Here is a 22,291-nt window from a genome sequence, read left to right on the forward strand (position 1 = left end):
GGCTCTGTTCACAGCAGGTTCTCTTCCAGACAGTGACACGAACTTGTGCAATTTTAAGAAAAACAGACCTGGATTTTCATGTTTTTCAGCTTTATTTATTGTAGCTGGGCTAACTGTATCTTACAGTACATTGGTCTGTAGAGGTGAGAAGCATGATTAATGGAACAAACTGAGCTACCCTTTATAGAAATTGAGTACTTAAGGGAAAATGTTCTCACATTTTTTCCCCAATGTTAGACTTCAACTATGTAGTTTATGGATCTCCTTCTGCTATAATAAGATACACAGCAAAAGCCCATTTGACTCCAAAGAAATGTTCTATTTTGTTTTTCCTCCCCTTTTGGAAGGATCATTTTTTTGGCCTGATGAAATTAATTCAACTCAAAAGGCTTCCTCTTAAAAAGAAGATGGACTGTTTTTTTTTCATTCTTTAGGTATTCTCTAGATTCCCTATTTCTTCCAAGACTGCTCATCACCTTTACTCACTACAGCACTATATGAAAAAGTCTTGAAGGAAGAAAACATGAAATAGGGAGCAATGGTAAATGTCTGTGTTATAAAAACTTAATTATCAGTAAGTAAAAGTCCTATAAGTATAAAGAACACCAGACACGTTGATTGAGTGTCTATAAAATTCCTGGCACTGTGACATTTAGGATATATTTGTTGTGTACTGTGCACAAGACAGCTTTGCTCTGATGATCATATGGTTAGGGGAAATATGCATGTAAGTGCTCTTCAAAGTCGATTATTTTTTTTTATGTGCTTCGCAGGGCCTAATAACTGTGCCTATTATGGAATTGACCTTATTGTTAACACTTTGAGAATGGGTTATATCTTATTCACTTAGCATAGTGTCTAAGACACAGTAGATACCTAATGAATATTTGTAGAATGAAGAGGGGATATAGGACATGTCCATAAGTAAGACAGAAGGAAAAATTTTCAGGCAGATGAGAAGATATGTGAGCAAAGCAGAAAGACAGGAAACTGTGGTTTGAGAAGTCATCACATAGTTGTATTTGATTAAAATAGTATGTGTGAAGGCACTATTGGAAGCTACGACTGAAAGAGAATAGGTAGGATGTCACAAATCATTGTCAGGTTGAGTGGATAGTAGATGAGCCCTTAAGTCTGGGGCCTTAAATGATCAAAATGGTTCTGATCTTCTTAAAATAAATTGAAAATGAAACGGGAAACGAGTTTAAGAAGGAAGGACTATTAGTGATGTTGAGCATCTTTTCATGGGTCTGTTGGCTATCTGGATGTCTTCTTTGGAAAAATGTCTGTTTAGGTCCTCTGCCGTTTTTAATGGCTTTGTTTGTTTGTTTGTTTTGGTGTTGAGTTGTAGAAGTTCTTTATATAGTTTGGATATTAATCTTTTATTGAATATATCATTTGCAAATATCCTCTCCCAATTAGTGGTTTGCCTTTTTGTTTTGTTGATGATTTTCTTTGCTATGCAAGAGCCTGTTCTTCTGGAGTAGTCCCAATAGTTGATTTCACTTTTGTTTCTCTTGCCTAGGGAGATGTTTCTAGAAAAATGTTTCCAAGGCCAATGTCAAAGAAATTCCTGCCTGTGTTTTTTTTTTTCTAGAAGTATTATGGTTTCAGGTCTCACATTTAAATCTTTAACCCATTTTGACTTTATTTTTGTGTATACTGTAAGAAATGGTTCAGTTTCATTCTTTTGCATGTAGCTGTTCAGTTTTTCCCAGTACTGTTTGTTGAAGAGGCTGTCTTTTCCCCATTGCATATTCCTCCCTCCTTTGTCATAGATTAATTGACCATATACGCATGATTTCATTTCTGGACTCTATCTTGTTCTATTGATTTATGTATCTGTTTTTGTGCCAATACCATACTGTTTTTATGACTACAGCTTTGTAGTATAACTTGAAATCTGGGATTGTGATACGTCCAGCTTTGTTCTCTTTTCTCAAGATTGCTTTGGCTATTGGGGGTCTTTTGTGGTTCCATACAAAGTTTAGCATTATTTTTTTAGTTCTGTGAAAAATGTTGTTGGTATTTTGATAGGAATTTCATTAAGTCTGTAGGTTGCCCTACTTATCAGGAAAATGCAAATTAAAACCACAATGAGATATCACTTTACACTTGTCAGGACGGCTAAAATCAAAAGCACAAGAAATAACAAGTGTGAGGATGTGGAGAAAAAAGAACTCTTATGCACTGTTGGTAGGATTGCAAATTGTTGTAGCCACTGTGGAAAACAGTATGGAGGGTTCTCGAAAAACCAAAGGAAAATTATCATATGGTCCAGTAACAAAAACAAAAACACTAATTCAAAAGATACATACACCCCATGTTTATCACAGCATTATTTACAATAACCAAAATATGGAAGCAACATGAGTGTCTGTGGACAGATGAATGGATAAAAAAGAGGTGGTATATAGATACAATGAAATTTTGCTAAACCATAAAATAGAATGAGATCATGCCATTTGAACAACATGGGTGGGCCTAAAGGGTATAAGGATAAATGAGAGAAGTCAGAGAAAGCCAAATACCATATGATTCCACTCATATCTGGAATTTAAGAAACAAAACAAATGAGCAAACTAAGGAACAAAGAGACAAACAAAGAAACAGACTCTTAAATACAGAGAATAAACTTGTGCTTGACAGAGAGGAGGTGGATGGGGAGATGAGTGAAACAGCAAAAGGGAATTAAGAGTACATTTACCACGATGAGCACTGAGTAATGTATAAAATTGTTGAATCACCTATATTGTACACCTGAAACTGATATAATATTTTCTGTTAATTATACCTCAAGAAAAAGAGAAAAAAGTAGAGGAGACTATTCCATTGTGAAAAGTCGAGTTTCAGGTGCCAGTAGAACCTCCAGATGAAGATAAGGAGATCTAAGTGGAAACAGGATGAGAACCTTAGGAGAGCCAGGTCAAGCCGGAGGAAAGACATTTGGCAGTCAAACCAGAAGTGGTTGTGCAACCAGGGATCAGATAAAATTGCTGACGGGACAGGGGAGGGAAGATGAGGAGAGCAGCACAAAGAGAACTGGGGATAAAGCCTCCGGGCTTGAGAGGGAAGTATGACCAGCGCGTGAGAGAGAGGAGCAGTGATGCCCATGTGTCACAGTGTCGCCACCAGGAGGTGTGCCTGGGGAGGGTTGTAGAGCACAGTGTGGGAAAATGGCCTGTGGGGTGCAGTCAGGCATTGAGTTTGGGTCTTGCTCTATCACTTGTTAGCTGCATCATCCACATCCAGTTACGTGAGCTCTTGGGCTCCAGGGTCCTTACCTTCAGGATGGGACTAACACCTCAGTAAATGTGTTAATTTAGTTTTAAAAAGTGTTCTTTAAATAATATCTTCAAATTGCTCTTGTGTATTAAAATAATACAAACCAATAAAATGGAAGATTTGGAGTTATCTGTACTTCTTATGTACATGAAGCAAAGTATATTGCAAAATATAGCATTTTAAAAATGTCTTGTAACCAGTATAAGATTGAAGAAAGGAATTTTTGAATTCTTGTTTTATAAAGGAATACACTGTCTTTTGCACATCATCTTCTGAATAAGCCCTTGGAATTTAAATATAATTCACTCTGTCTAATCAAGCTTAAGTTTTGGAGCACCTGCTGTATACCCTCCACTTTCCTAGGTCTCTTTACTAAGCTTCTTTAAATAGGGCTTTTGGTTTCTAATTCTTAGGCTGTTTATTAAGCCATGTTTTCTTTAGGCATCACTGATATTCTGTTTTAAAATTAACATACAGTGTATTATTAGTTTCAGAGGTAGAGTTCAGTGCTTCATTAGTTGCATATAACACCCAATACTCATCACATCACAGGCCCTCCTTAATGTCCATCACCCAGTTACCCCATCCCTCCACCCATCTCCCCTCCAGCAACCCTCAGTTTGTTTCCTACCGTTAAGAGTCTCTTATGGTTTGTTCCCCTCTCTGCTTTGCCTCCCTCTCTGGTTTTCATCTTATTTTTCCCTCCCTTCCCCCTTGATCCTCTGTTTTGTTTCTTAAGTTCCACATATGAGTGAGATCAAATGATAATTGTCTTTCTCTGATTGACTTATTTCGCTTAGCATAATACCCTCTAATTCCATCCACATCATTTCAAATAAGATTTCATTTTTGTGATGGCTGAGTAATATTCCATTGTAGATATATACCACATCTTTATTCATCTGTCGATGGACATCTGGTCTCTTTCCATTGTTTGGTTATTGTGACATTGCTGCTGTAAACATTGGGGTGCAGGTGACCCTTCAGATCACTATGTTTTTATCTTTTGAGTAAATACCTGGTAGTACAATGGCTAGGCTGTAGGTTAGCTCTATTTTTAACTTTTTGAGGAACCTCCATACTGTCCTCCAGAGTGGCTGCCTTCCCACCAACAGTGCAAGAGGGTTCCCCTTTCTCCGCACCCTTGCCAACATTTGTTATTTCCTGACTTGTTAATTTTAGCCTTCTGACTGGTGTGAGGTGATCTCTCATTGTAGTTTTGATCTGTATTTCCCTGGGCATCACTAATATTCTTTACAACACTAAGACCCTCAGCTTTTGAGGCAATCTTAAATTTAGAGTACGTAAGTTTTCCTAGTACAATCTATTGTGACTTTCTCCAGTACATTTTGTTCAAAATACTATACTTTATTCTTTGTTTCTGGGAGAAGCAAAATCATCATTATTTTCTCCAGAAACATTTACAAATTTTTGTCTCAGAAAATATTATGCTGTATAAAATTAATTTTTATTAATTTATTAGTTTTTCACCATCATTGATAAAATGCATTTTAATTGGCATTTTAATGGACTGATAGTTGCCCTTTTCATTAGAAAAAAGAACAATAAGAAACATCTTTTCTTATCCTTTCTATTAGGGTAACACTTTAAGAAAAATACTCCTGAATCGCTACTTTAAAGGAGACTATGGAGTTGGTATGAATGGACACCTCTCTGGAAACTACTGCAAATCTGCACAAGGGGGAGGTAAGCTTTCTCATTTTCTCATCAATCTAGGATTCTGGTCACATGTCTCCATGCTGGTGTTATGCTACCATTTTACTTAAAATAGAATAATTGTAAAAAATTCACTCAAAAAGCACTGTTAGAAACCATTGTACAAAATTTTGCATTCACAAAACAACTGATTTGAACACCTAATTTTGCTCTTTGACTCTGGAAAATAGTAAACTATGTCATAATTTCTTAATATGTAAATTAAGGACAAAAATAAAGCTAATGTTATTTTTCTAAAGCATTTATTTATTTATTTTTAAGAATTTATTCTTTACAGAGAGAGAGAGAGAGAGAGAGAGAGCATACAAGTTGGGAGGGCAGAGGGAGAGGGAGAAGCAGATTCCCTGATGAGCAGGGAGCCTCGTGTAGGACTCGATCCCAGGATCCTGAGATCATGACCTGAGCTGAAGGCAGACACCCAACCGACTGAGCCACCCAGGTGTCCCTAAAGTATTTATTACTAAGAAAAAAATCACTTAATTACAGGTGTCATACATTTAATAAAGCTATGTTTTTTACAAACTTTGGACGTTTTTTTAAACCCTAGCTTCTAGTATATTTAATGCTGAAGGGAAAAAATTCCAATGATAAATAATATTCTTAAGGTCTAAGAATTGAAAAACCTTTAGTGCTAATAATGTCTGTAAATAAGGTTTACTTATTTTGTTTTCCTAATCACAGGGAGCTTTTCTGGACAAGATTCAGATAAGATGGGCATATCAATGTCAGATATTCAGTGTCTACTGGATAAAGAAGGTGCATCTGAACTTGTCATCGATGTTATAGTGAACACCAAAAATGACAGAATTTTTTCAGAAGGCATTTTGCTTGGCATTGCCTTGCTTGAAGGAGGAAATACACAGACTCAGGTACTTGTTTATAATAATGAGTATTATGTTGGTTATTTGTATTTCATATTTACTTGTCATAGAAACCAAAGAAAGTAATGTCTTTTTCTTTTAGCTTCTCATGACTACCTAAAAAACAAACAAAAAACCAAACCCAACCACCTTGTATCACACTTTCCTTATAAATTTATTTGATTTACTGTAGAAACTACAGACCTTCACAAATTATTCAGTGAAGCAGAACATTCCTTAGAAGCAGAAACTCCTCAGAAGTTTCCTTTCTAACATTATACCAGGAATTCTCATTTGTTTAAGGCCTACTTTTAGGCCTGCTTTCAGCATATAAAAACATTTTGGCTTATCTAAGAATTAAATGTAAAAATAAATAAAGTCCTCACACCATATTTGCCATTATAACAGGATATAGTACCATTGACCACACCTTCCAGCACATCCCCTTCCATTTACTTCTTTAAGAGTTTAGAACTGCACCTTTATTTGATGTCCCAAATCTCCCAGTTCTTATTACCCTGATGCCTCTGAGTAAGTGAATTGTCACTGCTCTCGAGAGAGAAGAACCATTTCATTTATTCATTTAGGTCGGGAGGAGTGATTTGAAAGCCGTCATTCACCTATTCAGTGCTCCACTACAGGTAGCAGTATACTTACCTGCACGCATTGATCATCATATCACCATTTCCAGAAGGCACACATTTTACTTTGAAATTCCAGCCAAGTGTCCCTGGGCTGCACCATTCCCAAAGGCAGAACACACTGGGTGAGCCTGAGAGCAGAGCTGGGGAGTATTCCCAGAGAACTGGCATCTTGCTCCTTGTCCTGCTGCTCACTAACTAAGCTGTTCTTTCTGGATTTGTCTTGGTTGGAGAAGTAAACTATGCTTACAGCTAATGTGAAATTTCAGAATCTACGTTTCCTATTCATGGCAAGTAGAAGCCCCATCTAATTGAAAACTAGGGTAGTTACTTTATTAATCCACCAAATGCAATGAACAACAGAAATTTCACTATATCCAATAGCAGGTGACTTTACGAAGAAAGGCCTCATAAACAGCCAATGTCACAATGACCAAAAAACAACTCCCAAACACGGATACTTCTTAGTTGAAAAACATCTTGAAAATTCTCATAGCATTGAAGCTGCAGCACAAATTCCTCTGAGGGAAGCTGGGAGAGTGGGTGGTGGAGGGATTTGTGTGGGTTTTCTTGGAAAGGGTCTTGTCTTCTACAACCAGATATTCAGTTGGGACTTTCTAAAGAAATTGTCTAGGCAACTACATAATGTGAGGTGTAGATTATTCAGACAGTAGTGAAGGATTTTTTTAAAAAAAATCTCTAGATAGAAGCAATCCTTACAATTAAAGTACCTTCTAGATTCCTATTAGTGGACCATGTAGGGTCACCAGATGAGATCTTTTACCCTACCTACATATTTACGTTTATTGAAGTCCTCGTATTTTTGCAGAATGAGCCAGCCTCTCCCAGAAACTGCCTATTCCACTTTTAATTTCCTGACGAGATCCCTGCACCCCCTCAGAACCCAGATACTTTTCAGTCCTTTTTCACATGATGTTTCTGTGGCAGTTGTCACCGATGACTTTTTCGTTTTTGAAACCTTTTCACCTTAGGTCCTGGAACACCCCTCTCTTATCATTTTACCTCCTGCCATCCCTTCTTAGGCTCCTTTGACAGCTCCTCTTGATCGACTTAACCCCTGAATCCTGACCTCTCTCAAGTTTCTTTGGGCTCGCCTCTGGTGTTTTTTGCTTGTTCCTTCATCCTGACCTCATTCATTCCTACATCTTTAACTTCCAATCCATACAGATGATTCTCTACTCACTCAGTACACCTCTAGACTCTACCTCCAGCGATTTTCCAGGTGTGCCACTAGTGTTCCAGATGTGTTTCGTGGGATGTGTCACTAGTACCTCAAACTCCACGTGCCTCACACTGAATCCACTGCTGTTCTCCATCTACCCACCTCTCCTTTTACTTTGCCTCCCTCAGTGATTGGCAATCCATCTACCCATATGTCTAGCCGGAGGCTGAAAGCCCACCTTGACCTCAGCTAACTCACCCTCACTCCCTTCCTGAGCATCTCATGGAAGGCCAACCTCTGGTGATTCTGCTCCATTAACATCTCTCATATCCACACTCGGCTTTCAATCTCTGCATTGCCAGCCCTCATGATCTATCCTTCTTATCTTTTCCTGGGCCACCATGTCTTCCAGGAAGTAAGTATTCCAGATCCCAGTTTTGTGCTTCTCCAGATAGTTATCCACTTTGCCTCCAAAGATATCTTTCCAAAAAACATGTTATTCTCCTGTTTTAAGGCAATCTCTTGTCCTATAAAGGCAAACTCCCGAACACAGTCCATAAGATCCTTCATGATTTAATCTCTTCACATTTTCCTTTCTTATTCTACCTCCTTCCTCCTCCATCCTCTCTCCTGTGCTCCAACTATACTAAGCTCTTCTTTCTCATAGGTGTCAAGTCATTTCTCATGTTGCTTTGTCCTCTAGGAAGACCCAACCTACGAACCTCTCTTAGAAGCCTCTTCCAATCCCGTGTCCCACTAGGCAAAATTGTCCACTAGTTACTGTCTGCACTTGCTGTATTCTACAGATGTCTTCAGTGGCATTTCTGCCTTTTCACATGTGCGTCAGGCTCTGTCTAGCAAATTATGTATGCATCCTTAAAAATTGAGACCACACACCAGTCACCTTTGTATCCTTTGTGTCTGACACCATATCTGGCCCAAGAAATGTTCAGGAGTGACGGCTGTATGAATGAATGGTTTGAATCACATTCTACTCCCTTCCCCAAGTCTTCCCCATCTGGCTCAGGCCTTGACCACCACTCCTTTTTCTGAGCTCCCATAACACATATTTCCTTACTATCCATTTGGCACTTTGCCTATGCTACTTTGTTACATTGTTATTTGAACGCCATCTTGCCTCTCCAATTAAATGTCATCTTTCTCAAAGTAGATCATGTCCTATTTCTGCTATCTACAGTGCTTTATCACCATTCAGCAAAGATATGTTGATGAAATAGCATTAAATTATTTCTGTATATGAAGGCCTTTTTTAAAAGATGGGTTATGATAATGTCATTTACCAGCCATCCTCTATTTAGGGTGGTCACTTTTCTAGATCACTGTATACCCCAAATAGCAGCTGTGTTCTCTGGTCTCTAAAAGGTCTCACTGAGGTCAGCTTGAATCCTACTCCTTGCCCTTTATCAGAGTCTAAAACCCACTCCTCCCTGAGACCCCTGCCAGTCCCCAGGGGGTTTCACAACATCACAGTGCCCTTAGGCACTAATGCTTGGCAGCCCTACTTTTGTAGGAATCTGATTCCCTTCTTTATGTCCTTCTAGCTACAGAAGCCAATTTCTATGTTTCACATACATGATTAAAGTTTGGTTGAAGGGGAGCGGAGGGGAGGTACTTCTGTTATAATTTCAAACTGAGAACTAATAATAACACCAATGAAAGTAAGGAATACCAGGCACTGTTCTTAGTGCTTTCTGTGTACTAACTTGGTTAGTTCTCACAACAGCTGATGAGATAACATATGTTATCTCATCTTGCCAAGAAAGAATCTGAGGTAGACAGTCTTAGCTCCCTACTGAGCTCACATGGCTAGTTACAGATAGAGTCAGGAGTCAAACCCATGCAGTCTGGCTCCATCATCCATGCTCTTCACCACTCTAAACATCTCCTTTCTGAAATAACCTCCTACTTCCTGACCCCTGGGAAATTTTGCTGGCTGATTCACCCTGCATCATTGCCCCAGGCTTACCCCATCTCTTCACTTCCTCGCTTCCTTGTCCTTCTCTGCCTTTCCTCTTCTAGGCTCCCCCATCCTTCTTGGGGGAAAGTCCTTCCTCTGTCAACAGATCTGTTGATCCATCACCCTTGGTTCCTGAAAAAAAAACCTTAGGGTTTCCCCTTATACTCTGAAGCTTATGGAAGCAGTTTCCTAATCAAAAACCATACCTTTCACAAGAGAAATGCTATGCTTCCTGTTGAGATTATGTACATATATATATAAAACATGCTTTTTATCTTTATTAAAGTCACACTGTCCTGGTTTTAAAAAGGTGGAGTCTCTGTAAATAACCTGTTATTTTGAGCTTCAGAGGTGACTTTAATAAATTTAGTGATTTAGAGTCAAAGAATCTAGATTTAAATCCTAGCTTTTACAACTTACTAGTTATGTAATATTGGGCAGGTCATTTACCTTTACTAAACTTTATCTTACTGATTTGTACAATGGAAACAAGAATACTTATTACTTATCACACAGTTGTACTGAAAGTATCACTGAGATAATGTATTTCAAGGAACTAAATAAATTACAAAACTTTGTTTTCATAGAGCCACAAAGTTCCTTTAACCTCCTCATTAATATATTGGCACCTCCTTTTACCTTCTAACCCGATTATATTGAAAATATTAGGGTTTAAGCATCAGCTTAATTTGTGGGACCAGAGAGGTCTGTAAACGCTGCATTTATCCTTTGAATTAACAGAACCAGCTTCACTGTTTCACTGTAGTTGCTATAGTTACTGTGGCTTTTTGCCCTGCTTTCTTGAGGGGTTGCTAGCCTTCGCTTAGAGCTTCCCCTTGTAGGGACAAAGCCAACTCCTAAGGCTTCATAAATTGCTCTGTACTCATACACTGCCTGTATTGAAAATTGCAGGACAGGCATGCATTTCAAGACCTGATGCCATCAGAATCTTACCTGCAAATCCCAGGACCTTATGGGTCATGGTTCCCGGCATTCTTATAGGAAAGCCTATGTACAGGAGCCAGCCTCACCAAAACTGGCAGTTTACATTTACTGGCTTATGGTTCATTGTACTTGATTTGGGAGTCATTATTTTTCATAAGTTTTCTTCACAGTGTCTCTCATCAGGGTTATATAACTGTCTTTTAATCAGTACAGTTACTAGAATTATCTTTATTAATTTTTTTACTTTATTTCTGTTGTATATATTGTGTCTATCCCAGATTTTCATATTAATAACATGTAATTTCCCCACTCAGTACAAATTCTGTCTTCTTCGGAGTATATCACCTTTCCCATCATCTCCCACCTCTTCTGGATACTTCTATAAGGCATTAAGCAGACAGTGATTAGGCAGATATTCTCAAGGTTCAGTATTTTTACCTTTCACTAAGATATATTTCATTATCTTTTTGGTGTTGGATCTTTTCTACATCATTATTCACTCTTGAAGCAGAATCCGTTTTATACATTTTATGGCAGGCTTGTCTTAGACCCCATGCAAAGCAATGTAGCTAATGAAGTACCAAAAAAACTTAGTGCCTATCTATCAGTGGGTTCCTGTGAGTGAGGCTGCCATGGTAACACATTCTAAATTAAATGTACTATAATTTAGATAAAGAGAAAAATAACTCTTTGTAACTGTGTAAACTCACATTTACACAGGATGATCATTGGGTTAGTGGCTGTTTTCCACTCTAGGTGACAAACTCATGAGGGCAGGGATTGTGGTGGCTTTCCCTTTTTGTTCTATCCATAGTAGTAGCAAGGGGCTGGCACATAGTAGGTACTCAATAAATATATGTTGAGTCAAAACATGAGTTTATAGTAATATAAAAAATCAAGGGGTGCCTGGGTGGCTACGTTGGTTAAGTGTCTGTCTTCAGCTCAAGTCATGATCCCAGCGTCCTGGGATGGAGCCCTGCTGAGCAGGGAGCCTGCTTCTCTCTCCCCTCCATTCCCATGGTCTCTCTCACTATCTCTGTCTTTCTCTCTCTCAAATAAATGAATAAAATCTTTAAAAATAAATCCAAAAAAGTAACTCTTTGCATATGACTTCTTACAGTGCCCTTATAAATTTTTAAAGTAAAAATTGAGTAAGGATGAGTTCAATAACAGGACAATATATTGGATTTTAGTGGAAAGTGCTAAGCAAATACAAGCTATTATTAGTATATGCTAACTAGTACAGGAGACTGGTAAAAGCTGCTAATTTATGAAATAATAATGGCAGCACATTAAATCTTTACTTTTATCCATGATGTTTATGTTTATTTCAAGCATAGCAGCACTATTTTTCTCCGCTTGGGTATTAATATCTTAAAATATGGTTTCTTGCAGTATTCCTTCTACCAGCAGTTGCATGAACAAAAAAAATCAGAAAAATTCTTCAAAGTTCTCTATGACCGAATGAAGGCTGCACAGAAAGAGATAAGATCAACAGTAACAGTTAATACCATAGACTTAGGTAACAAAAAAAGGGATGATGACAATGAATTGATGACAGCTGGTCCACGAATGAGAGGTAACGAAATATTTGAGTACTTGGGGGGAATAGAGAGGAAAGAAGGTCACAACTTTTAAGTCTCACTGATCTTTGTCATCTCCCTTACCTTAGTGTCATTATCCCAACTGTGGTTCTGTGTATGGTGTTCCATTCTTAAATTATCATGGCCACGGGGCTTACCTTGAAACAGCTGTGCAGAACCAAACTCAAACTAGGCATCATCAGCGCAAAGCAACTAGTGATGTGAAAATACTTGGCATCATTGTGGAATGCATGGTAAAGAGCCAATTGCCCAAACCTTTGGAGTGTTCGTCAAGTCCAAACTTTAAGAATAAGAATTATAGCACCATAATCTAATGAAAGATTCTTGGTATTTGGAATAACAGAGTCTCTGTGAAGTAAATACAAATCATATAAACATTAACATTTTGAAGTTTGCCATACTTTTTCTACCTTCCTGTATTCAAGAATTCTCATATTTTATATTTATCAGAAACACACAAGCCCTTCTGAAATTAGTGAAGCATTAAGATCTTTTTCTTAATGTCCCGTGCAAATTTAACATTTTAGTTGCTACTTCAGATTATTTTGGGGGAATTGATGTACCTCTTGTCAAATAATTTTCAATTCAATTATTAGAGAATTTGGGTAACTGGTTGTATTGTTTTTTAATTAGCAAAAGGAAGTTAAATCAGAAATATGAGAGTACTGTTTTATTTCAGTAAGAGACTCATCATTACTTTTGAAAGAGGGAATGAAAGGGCAATTAACAGAAGCTTCTTCCGCAACATCCAAAGCATACTGTGCATACCGAAGGGAAATGGATCCAGAAATAGACATTATGTGTGCAGGATCGGAAGCGGGACACGCCGAGGAAAAGTCTGCAGAGGAAGTAACGATGAGCCCTGCAATTGCCATCATGCAGCCCATACTGAGGTTTCTTCAGTTGCTGTGTGAGAATCACAACCGAGAACTGCAGGTATTTGTTCTACTTTGTGTAAAAGCTGAGAAGACAGCCTGTGATTGTAGGTAACTAAATTCAGATAAAACTAACGTATAGTTTTGGAGAAATAATCAGTAAAACCAATAGTGCTCTTTGAGTTGGGAAGAAACTTTTGCATCTAAATAAAGAAAAATGAGGGGAACATTCTTTTATGCATGAAAAAAATCAGGCTTGTACAGTATCCTCCATTGCATCCTCAACTCACATCTTTTTAGCCTCCATCAGCATCATCAAATCCTAGCATTCTAGTATTTGTTGAGTAAGGTCAGATTTGCCTCATCTACACCTTTCATAGCTTTTATTTTTAATGCTTTATTTATTTATTTATTTTAGAGAGGAGTGGGAAGGGCAAAGGGAAAGAGGATCTCAAGCAGACTCTGCTAAGCATGGAGCCTGACTCAGGACTCGATCTCAAGACCCTGAAATCATGACCTGAGCTGAAACCAAGAGTCAGATGCTTAATCAGCTGAGCCACCCAGGTGCCCTACTACCTTTCACGGTTTTATAGACACTGGCTTTCATCATTTCCAACTCACTTCATGTTTCTTGAGTGAGGATACAGACTATATTTATACTTTTCCATTAGAAACAGTTAGTATAGAAGAGGAATTTTTAGGACAGTAAAGGTCGATACCTTTGTAGATGAATATAGCCCCAGTCTTACATCTTCTTTGGTACATTTTTTTTTTTGTCAAATTGATGCACTTAGAGGTGCCTAGAAATTTTGGCCCTTTGTTTTTTGCATCATTTGTGCACTGCTGATGTCACCATGGGATAACTATGTGAAAGGTGAAATAGTCTCTAAGAACACATATCCAGGGATCCCTGGGTGGTGCAGTAGTTTGGCGCCTGCCTTTGGCCCAGGGCACGATCCTGGAGACCCAGGATCGAGTCCTATGTCGGGCTCCCGGTGCATGGAGCCTGCTTCTCCCTCTGCCTGTGTCTCTGCCTCTCTCTCTCTTTGTTTGACTATCATAAAAAAAAAAAAAAATTTAAGAACACATATCCAGGATTAGGGAGAGCAGAGTTTAAAGTTGTGTTCTTTAGCAAGAGCCTAGAGTGCAGGTGTTCTGAATTGGTAAGAGATGGTAGATTAATACAAACTGAATTATCCTCGAAGGAGATGAGAAGCTCAGGAATTAATGAAGAGTAGAATCTGTGAATCTTGTGGACCACCTCACCAATGTGGAGAGGGCTGCTACAGAGCTGTGGAAGGCAAAGTATTACTTCCAGAGAGAGGATACTGGAGGTGTGTCTACAGGCTTATCCTGATCCATTTGGTCTGTCCATGTAGGAGATAGATGGTATCTGATCAAATATTTTTCTTATTAAGAGTGTGGGATCAAACAATCTGCAAAATGCTACTTAATAAAATAGTTTTGGGGCACTTGAGTGGCTTAGTTAAGTGGCTAGCTCTTGGTTGGGGCTTGGGTGGTGATCTCAGAGTCATGAGATTGAGCCCCACATCCAGCTCTGTACTCATGGGGGAGTCTACTTGAGATCCTTTTTCCTCTTTTCCCTCCACCTCTGCTCCCTCTGCCCCCCCACACTTGCATGCTCTCCCTCTCTCAAATAAATAAATAAAATCTTTAAAATAGTTTTAATAGAAGGTAGAATTGTTCACAATAGCTAATATGTAGAAGCAACCCAGTGTCCATTGATAGATGTGGTATTTGCATACAATGGAATATTATTCAGCCTCACAAAGGAAAGAAATTATGACATGTGCTACAACATGTATAATCCTTGAGACATTATGCCAAGTGAAATGAATTAGTCACAAAAAGACAAAAATACTGTGTGATTCTATTTATATGACATATTTAGAGTAGTCAAAATGATAGAGACAGAAATTAGAGTAGTGGTTGCCAGGGGGAGGGGAGAATAAGGAGTTGTTAATAGGTATAGAATTTTAGTTTTACAATGGAAAGAGTTCTAGAATTGGATGATAGTGATTGTAGCTCAACATTCTGAATATATTCAATGCCACTGAACTGTAATCTTAAAGAGGTTCAAGATGGTAAATTTTATATGCATTTTGCCACAATACAAAACTGGAAAAAAAAATTTAAAAAAACTAAAAGAAAGTAAATAGTAGAAATAAATTCAAATAAGCAAATTAAATAATAAATTAAATTAATAAAAATAGGTAATAAATACAAATGAAGGTTTCCCTCTACACTTACCCTTTCACTAGGTTTATTCCTCCAAAGAAATTACTGTTAACAAGTTGTACTTCCTTACAGGAATTTTTATGCACATAGAAGCATATTGATCTGTACACATACACTCTTTGTAAAAAACCAAGATTATGTACTATTCCTCAATTAATTACTAAATTACTTATTTAGTAATATCTCATTTAGTAATATATATCTTATAGCAATTTATTGATAAGATATATTGCTATATATAGATATATTTACTACATATAGATATATTACAATAAAATATGTTATCTTAATTTAGGAATATATCTTGTTACTAAATTACTTAATACTAGATTTTGTTTCTATTGGTACATATTGAAGTACTTTATTTGTATAGCTTTGCAGTATTCTAGCATTTGAATGTACTATTATTTGTTAAACCGGTCACATTATGATAGGTATGGTGTGGTTTCCAATGTTTGCTATTATAAGCAGTGTGCAGTGAACCTTTTTGTAGTCTTCTGTATATGTGTGTGTGTGCATCATATATATACACATACAATAACTTAGGAAGTGGAACAGTAGATTAACTGAATATTTTAATAGGTGCTTCTAAGCTGCCCTCCATATAGTTGTATCATTTACTGTTTGAATCTGCACTGTTTATAAGGGATCATTTACTTGAAAATTTGATCGTCTCTGTCCTGATGAACTTCTTTCTAGTTTCATTTTTCCTTTTCCTTTTCCTACTAATTTTTTCCATATAGTTTTAAGATAATGACATTGAGAAATGTTTGTTATGAACTATACTGATAAATTTAGATTCTTGAGGAAAAAAGACTCTTTTTTCTTAAACCTAGGGGAAATTTAATAAATGTGAACGCTTTCTTATAAAGAGTAATTCCATTCCACATTGCCATGGGGATATTTTTGAGTTAGAAAAACACACAGTGACAGAGCTGAAACCAATTAGCCAGTGATTTCTTTTAACTGCTCAGGTATATTTTCTTTTGCCTTCAGAACTTCTTGAGGAATCAAAACAACAAAACAAATTATAACCTCGTCTGTGAGACCCTTCAGTTTTTGGACTGCATTTGTGGAAGTACCACGGGTGGCCTGGGTTTGTTGGGTCTCTACATCAATGAGAAGAATGTAGTGCTGGTCAACCAGACCCTGGAGAGCTTGACGGAGTACTGCCAGGGCCCATGCCATGAAAATCAGGTAACCGTGAAAGCAGTTCTTCACGCAGAAGTATTCATGACTAATTAGCAAAAGGATCAAACTGGTAAAGGAGCCATGCTTTGTCTACATTTAAAAGATCTTTCTTCTTGCTTTGCCAGATATTTTTACTGTTCTCACGAAACCTACAAAGACTGAATTCTTGACTAGCAAATATTATGCCCTATTTTTATTTAATTTCATCGTAAAAGAATATTCCCATGAAAATGTCCAAGATAAAAATCAGACCTACTGAAAAGAATAAAATGTGTTTCTTCACCATTGCTTAATTTTCATCTTTAGTGATTCTTTCCCAGGATTTGTGGAATACACTCCCTTTGGCTTCTTCCACTCCACAGTAGTGTAGAATATATATTATCTCCTTTATACTCACAGTGAACTTGTGAAAATTATGAAATAGGTCTCATTGCTCCCATTTTGTGGATGAATAGGTTCTGACTCTGAGATAAGTGATTTCCACAGTATCAGAGTGACACAATCAGTAAACTGTAGAGTCATTTTTAAAATTCAGGATTTTTGATTGAGTCCAGATAGAGTGCTCTTTTGACTGTATTACATTTTCAAGAGTAAAACTTCACCTCTCTCCCAGAATGTTTGCCTGTTTCCATTTTCTTGGATATCCAGGAAACATTGTGGGAGTAGGAGACAAGACCCTTGAGCTAGTAAGGGGAGGGAAGCCACACTAGAGTTTATTAATTGGCTATTCACATCCACTTCAGTGTTATGGGGCTACCATTGCAAACATGGGTTCACTCTGGAAGGAAGAGCTTTCAAGTGGTAAACATTTCTGGGCATACATTATAAAGAAGCCATTGAGACCAAACATCAGTGCATAACAAAGAAGTGTGAAAAAATAACAACTATGCTGCTTTTCTATTGCAAATTATGACATAGGCATACATATATGTATAAACATGTACACACATATGCATACATAGGTATGTAGAATAAAAACTCAAAAATTGCTGGACATAAAAAATTTGTTATGAAGATGCTTCCCCCCCCCCCATAATTTGCATGTTACCTGGTAAAGGAGTTTGCAGAATTTGACCTGGATTTTCCTATATTATATTTCAGTCTCCTAGGGTAATGATACAAGAAAACCTAACTGTTGATTTAAAGTTAAGGAAAAATAATACAAATTTGGAGACTTGGTTTCGTTGTTGGTAAAAAAACATGTGTATCTATAATATCAAACACATATTCCTCACTTCTGGTCTTATAAAAGGATGAAATTGAGTTTTGAAAATAATTTATAAGTCAGGTAAGCTCTAGAAGTAAAAACTAATAATAAAATAAGACAGTAATAAGTAATCATAATAAACAGGAATCCCACATACTCTAAAAATATACTTACTTTGAACCTCCCCCCTGAAACTGTGTGGGAGAAAAGAATGTTGCCAGAAAATTCCAGAAATGATCTGCAAATTATTCCCTCCAAGTCTCGCAAGTGTCTTAATGATCAACTCAGGAAATGTAGAAGATAGATGGAAGACACCTTTCTTTTGTGTCAGGGGAATAAAACCATTTTTCTGCAAAGGGAGAAGTGAAGCCCATTCTGAAAGATAACAGTCATTTCAGAGTTACCTTGAGTTTACTCTTTCTCATTTAACTCACCTGCATTTCCATTTTTCAAACCCCTTGACACTGGGTGCTGCATTGTAATGTGTAGTTCCACAAATTCCAACCCACCAGTTCCTGATTTCCAAGTTCTATACATTGAATTAAGTTCAGGATCTTGGCACAATAGATCCCAACCTTCAAAATACTAATAGTTATCTCTCAGGATGTTTTATAAACTCTTCCCAAGTGAAGTCCCTCTATAAATCGCTCAGTTTAAGGAATCTGCAGAACTTGTCCCCAAACCCCATAATTGATGGATGTCCCTAAGACATCAGAAAGTGCTTGTATTCCTTGTCTGCTCCTACCCAGCGGGTACAGCAGCTTTGTTTGTGACTTCACTTAGCATTTAGTAGCGGCTAAACTGATATGCTACATCATTGCCAGTAGCATTGATTTACAAGCCTCAGGCACACAGTGAACACTCCTTTCATAAGTGGGAATATTCTCCTAGCCAGGGGAGATCAGATCTTAAAGTTCTAAATTTAAGGCACTCCTCTATTGGAGGGCATATTATAATTTATTATTTGAAAGAATATTTAACTAAATTTTTGAAATTCTTTCAAATTCTATAAAAAATAGTTCATTTTAAAAGATACTTGTTTACACACATTGTCTGAGCGCTCTGCATTCAAAGCCATTTAATCAATATTAATCAATTAAAAGAATTGTTATGAAAGAATAAATCAAATTTAAACCCTTGGCTTAATCTCAAAGTTAAATCTCAATTATGTTTTAAAGGTCAAAAAACTAAGGTGACTGCTATTTTATGGCAGATGATTTCTAGTGCTTTTATGTTGTAAATAAATATTGTTTTATGAACATTTTATTTTCTAGACATGTATTGCTACTCATGAATCAAATGGGATTGATATCATCATTGCTTTGATTCTAAATGACATAAACCCTCTTGGTAAATATCGAATGGATCTGGTGCTCCAGCTGAAGGTAGAGTAAATCCACTTTTCGGGGGGGGGGGGGGGGAAGTGACATTTTCTATATAAAACTTCCTTTCAGAATTGACTCTGAATCTTCAAGTAGCTCTTATAAAAACCCAGGTATTATCATCTATTCAGCTAATGAATTGACAGAAAGGAATAGTGAAAGTACAATGTGCACTAAATCCTTAATAAATGTGCAATAAGCTTTGAGGTAATGTTCAGTTGGATATTTTACTGAAAGTTCTTTTAAGTAGCCACTTTGTTTCACTACTTCTCTTTGTTTTTATTTTATATTTTTTATGATATAGAAGAAAAAAGGTGTTAAACATTCATTATGCCATATATTTTTAATTCATCTTGGCTACAGTATTCTATCTAGCAAGTCACCATGAATTAGACCATGTAAAAGAAGGGCTACATTTTAGTTTTATGGCTCTCTTCTTTCTAAAAGTTGTTTTCTTTTACATCAGAATCTTATTTTTTGCCAAATACTGTAAGGGATTTTCACACTCCCTTTGAGAAGCTACTTTAACCTAAGCCATGCACATAATTCCCAGTAGTTCCATTTATCAGAGTTCAGGAAGAAAATGACATTTAAAAAAAATTTCTTCAACTTTTTGTTTAAATGGAAATAATGAATATACACAAGAGGCTATATAAATCCCAAATCCAAAGACATGATAATCAATACAGATGAATTATTAAAGACTACATTACTGTGTTTAGTGTTAAAGGGGTAAAATAAAATCATTGGTTAAATACAATTTTTCTGTAAAGGCAGGTCAATCTAATATCACAGCAATTTTTTTTTTTTGGAGAGAGAACGCACACACACAAGTAGAAGTGGGGGTGCAGAGGGATGGACAGAGAGAATCTTAAGCAGGCTCCAGGCTGAGCATAAGAGCCCATATGGTGGCTCCGTCTCATGACCCTGAGATCACGACTTCAGTTAAAATCAAGAGTCAGACATTTAACCGACTGAGCCACCCAGGTGCCCCTAGCAAATATAATTAAATTAAACTTTGTATAGGTAAATATATGGCAAAAAAGAATAAGAATGATATTTTTATAATTTTGTTTCTAAATATAGATTTAGATATATAATGGAATGCATGTATTTCCTACTTATGTGAAGATTAACAGGAAATGTTTCTTTTCATAGACAAGATGAATTTTTATTTTCACTGTTTTCATTGGCAATATGTAAAAGCCTTGGGTCTTTCTATTCATAAAATAGAATGAAGGTGATCCTTATATAGATTGAACTTGTGTCCTTTTCCTCACTAGAATCATGCTTTTGTTAGTGAAGCCAGTCTAGGCCTATGCCAGACAACTTAGGTTGAGTTACTAGAAAAATGTTTATTTTATCTTAAATTCATTTTTAATCATAATTTATAAATAAATAAAGAACATATAGAAGGCTTGGCCTGTGGCTTTTTAAATCCTTTATTTGTCTAAAGACTGTACCTTTAAATCTCATTTTTAACTGATATAACTTAATGGGGGAAAATACTGAGTTATTATTTATTTAGTATTTATTTATTTATTTATTTATTTATTTATTTATTTATTTAAATTAGAGAGAGACAGCGTGTATGGTAGGTAAGGGAGAGGTAGAGATAGAGGGAGGGAGAGAGAGAGAATCCCCACTGAGTGCAGAGCCAGGCTTGGGACTTGATCCCATGACTCTGAGACGATGACCTGAACTGAACCCAAGAGTCAGCTGCTTAACCTACTGAGCTACCCAGGAACCCCGTGGTTCATCAATTTAAAACAAAGTATTAGAAAAAATAAACAGAATATAGGCATACAGATTATTTACAGATCCAGACCCATGTATAAAACTAAATGTTAGGGTATTCCTTAATATTACATAGATTTTTTTTTTTTAACTATTCAAATGAAAATTCTTTGAGAAAGGATTACTTAAAATTTCATTTGTTACTAACCACTATTTATGCATATCTTTTCAAAATGTGATGTTGGCTAAATCAAGGTATATATAAAATAACAGATGAATGGATTTGACTTGAAATATATAAAATATAGTCTTCTACTTAAAGAACAATGTATGTGCAGTTTTCTAAACAATCCATGAAGCTTTGTATATAATGATCAGTCTGAGGCAGAATAATATCTATTGATAGATTTTAGGGAGTGTCCATGGGTAGAATGCTTTTTAACTATAAATTCTCCATAACATTATAGAGTATGTATATTACAAAATGCTAAATTAAGGTTTATTTTGTATCATTCATCCTTCCTTAAATTCAGTTACTTAATCATTTATAATTTCATTTATAGTTTTAAGTATCCTTAACTCTATATACTCTATTTACTGTGAAGGTTTATGCATTTTTTCATGCATATGTCTTGCCCTTTAACTTTTAATTTACATTTCATGACTGATCTGTGACTTTACAGTGTTAAATTTGTAAATAGGCAGTTTGGTTTTTTTTTTTTTTTTTTTTTTTTTTAAGATCTCTCACTTCCTTTGGAAGAAATCTTCTGTTAATACTGACACACACGTTTGATTTCTTAGTGTACATAGCCTCTTGTACTTTCAATTTGACTCAGATTTCAGGTCATTTACAAGATTCCTATTCTTCCAAAGTAGTGTAAAAAGATTGGTTGGAAAAAAATGATATTGCCAATGGTATTCTGAAATTGGATGTATTTTGAAGCTATTATGTATTGGGCCTGTTAAGTGAGGTTCATTAGACAATACTGTTAGTGTTGCCTAGGTTTTAGCTTTGAATTCTGTGGGGTCAGTTCAGATTGCTCTGAGGATTTAAGCTCTCCACTAATCCTAGAACATTATTTTTTTAGGTATGTTTGTATGGGATGCTAGATTATAAAAATGGATTTTAGGATTGGTACAAATCTGCAAAAATTGAAAATGTACCAGAAAAAAATAAAGCCACTTCCCTTATAAATTACTAACATTTTTTTTTTCAGGATGAGTCAGTCACATTGCACCCATCACTGTCAGACATCATTACTACTAATATTAGTCATTTAAAGATAGATTTAGGCTGCACTCCTGAAGGAAAAAATAATTGGCTAGAACTTGGTATTAAAATACCCATTAAAATTAATTTGTACAAATTTAACATATTTATGTGGTGATTATCTACATACATCAAAC

The 22,291-nt window shown here is 36.4% G+C and overlaps 1 protein-coding gene across 4 annotated transcripts in view; it reads left to right on the forward strand.

Annotated features, from left to right (window-relative positions):
• The window catches only part of ITPR2 (inositol 1,4,5-trisphosphate receptor type 2), a 472,511-nt gene that overhangs the window by 305,190 nt on the left and 145,030 nt on the right, over window positions 1-22,291 (forward strand). For all 4 annotated transcript variants that reach the window (XM_077870671.1, XM_077870669.1, XM_077870668.1 and 1 more), the window contains 6 exons: window positions 4,884-4,992; window positions 5,704-5,891; window positions 12,025-12,208; window positions 12,913-13,169; window positions 16,364-16,564; window positions 19,040-19,150. In XM_077870671.1, coding sequence (XP_077726797.1) covers window positions 4,884-4,992; window positions 5,704-5,891; window positions 12,025-12,208; window positions 12,913-13,169; window positions 16,364-16,564; window positions 19,040-19,150 — 1,050 coding nt within the window. The remainder of the gene's footprint in view (window positions 1-4,883; window positions 4,993-5,703; window positions 5,892-12,024; window positions 12,209-12,912; window positions 13,170-16,363; window positions 16,565-19,039; window positions 19,151-22,291) is intronic.

This window comes from Canis aureus, chromosome 25 (assembly GCF_053574225.1).
Source record: "Canis aureus isolate CA01 chromosome 25, VMU_Caureus_v.1.0, whole genome shotgun sequence".
In the NCBI taxonomy this organism is placed as follows: domain Eukaryota; kingdom Metazoa; phylum Chordata; class Mammalia; order Carnivora; family Canidae; genus Canis; species Canis aureus.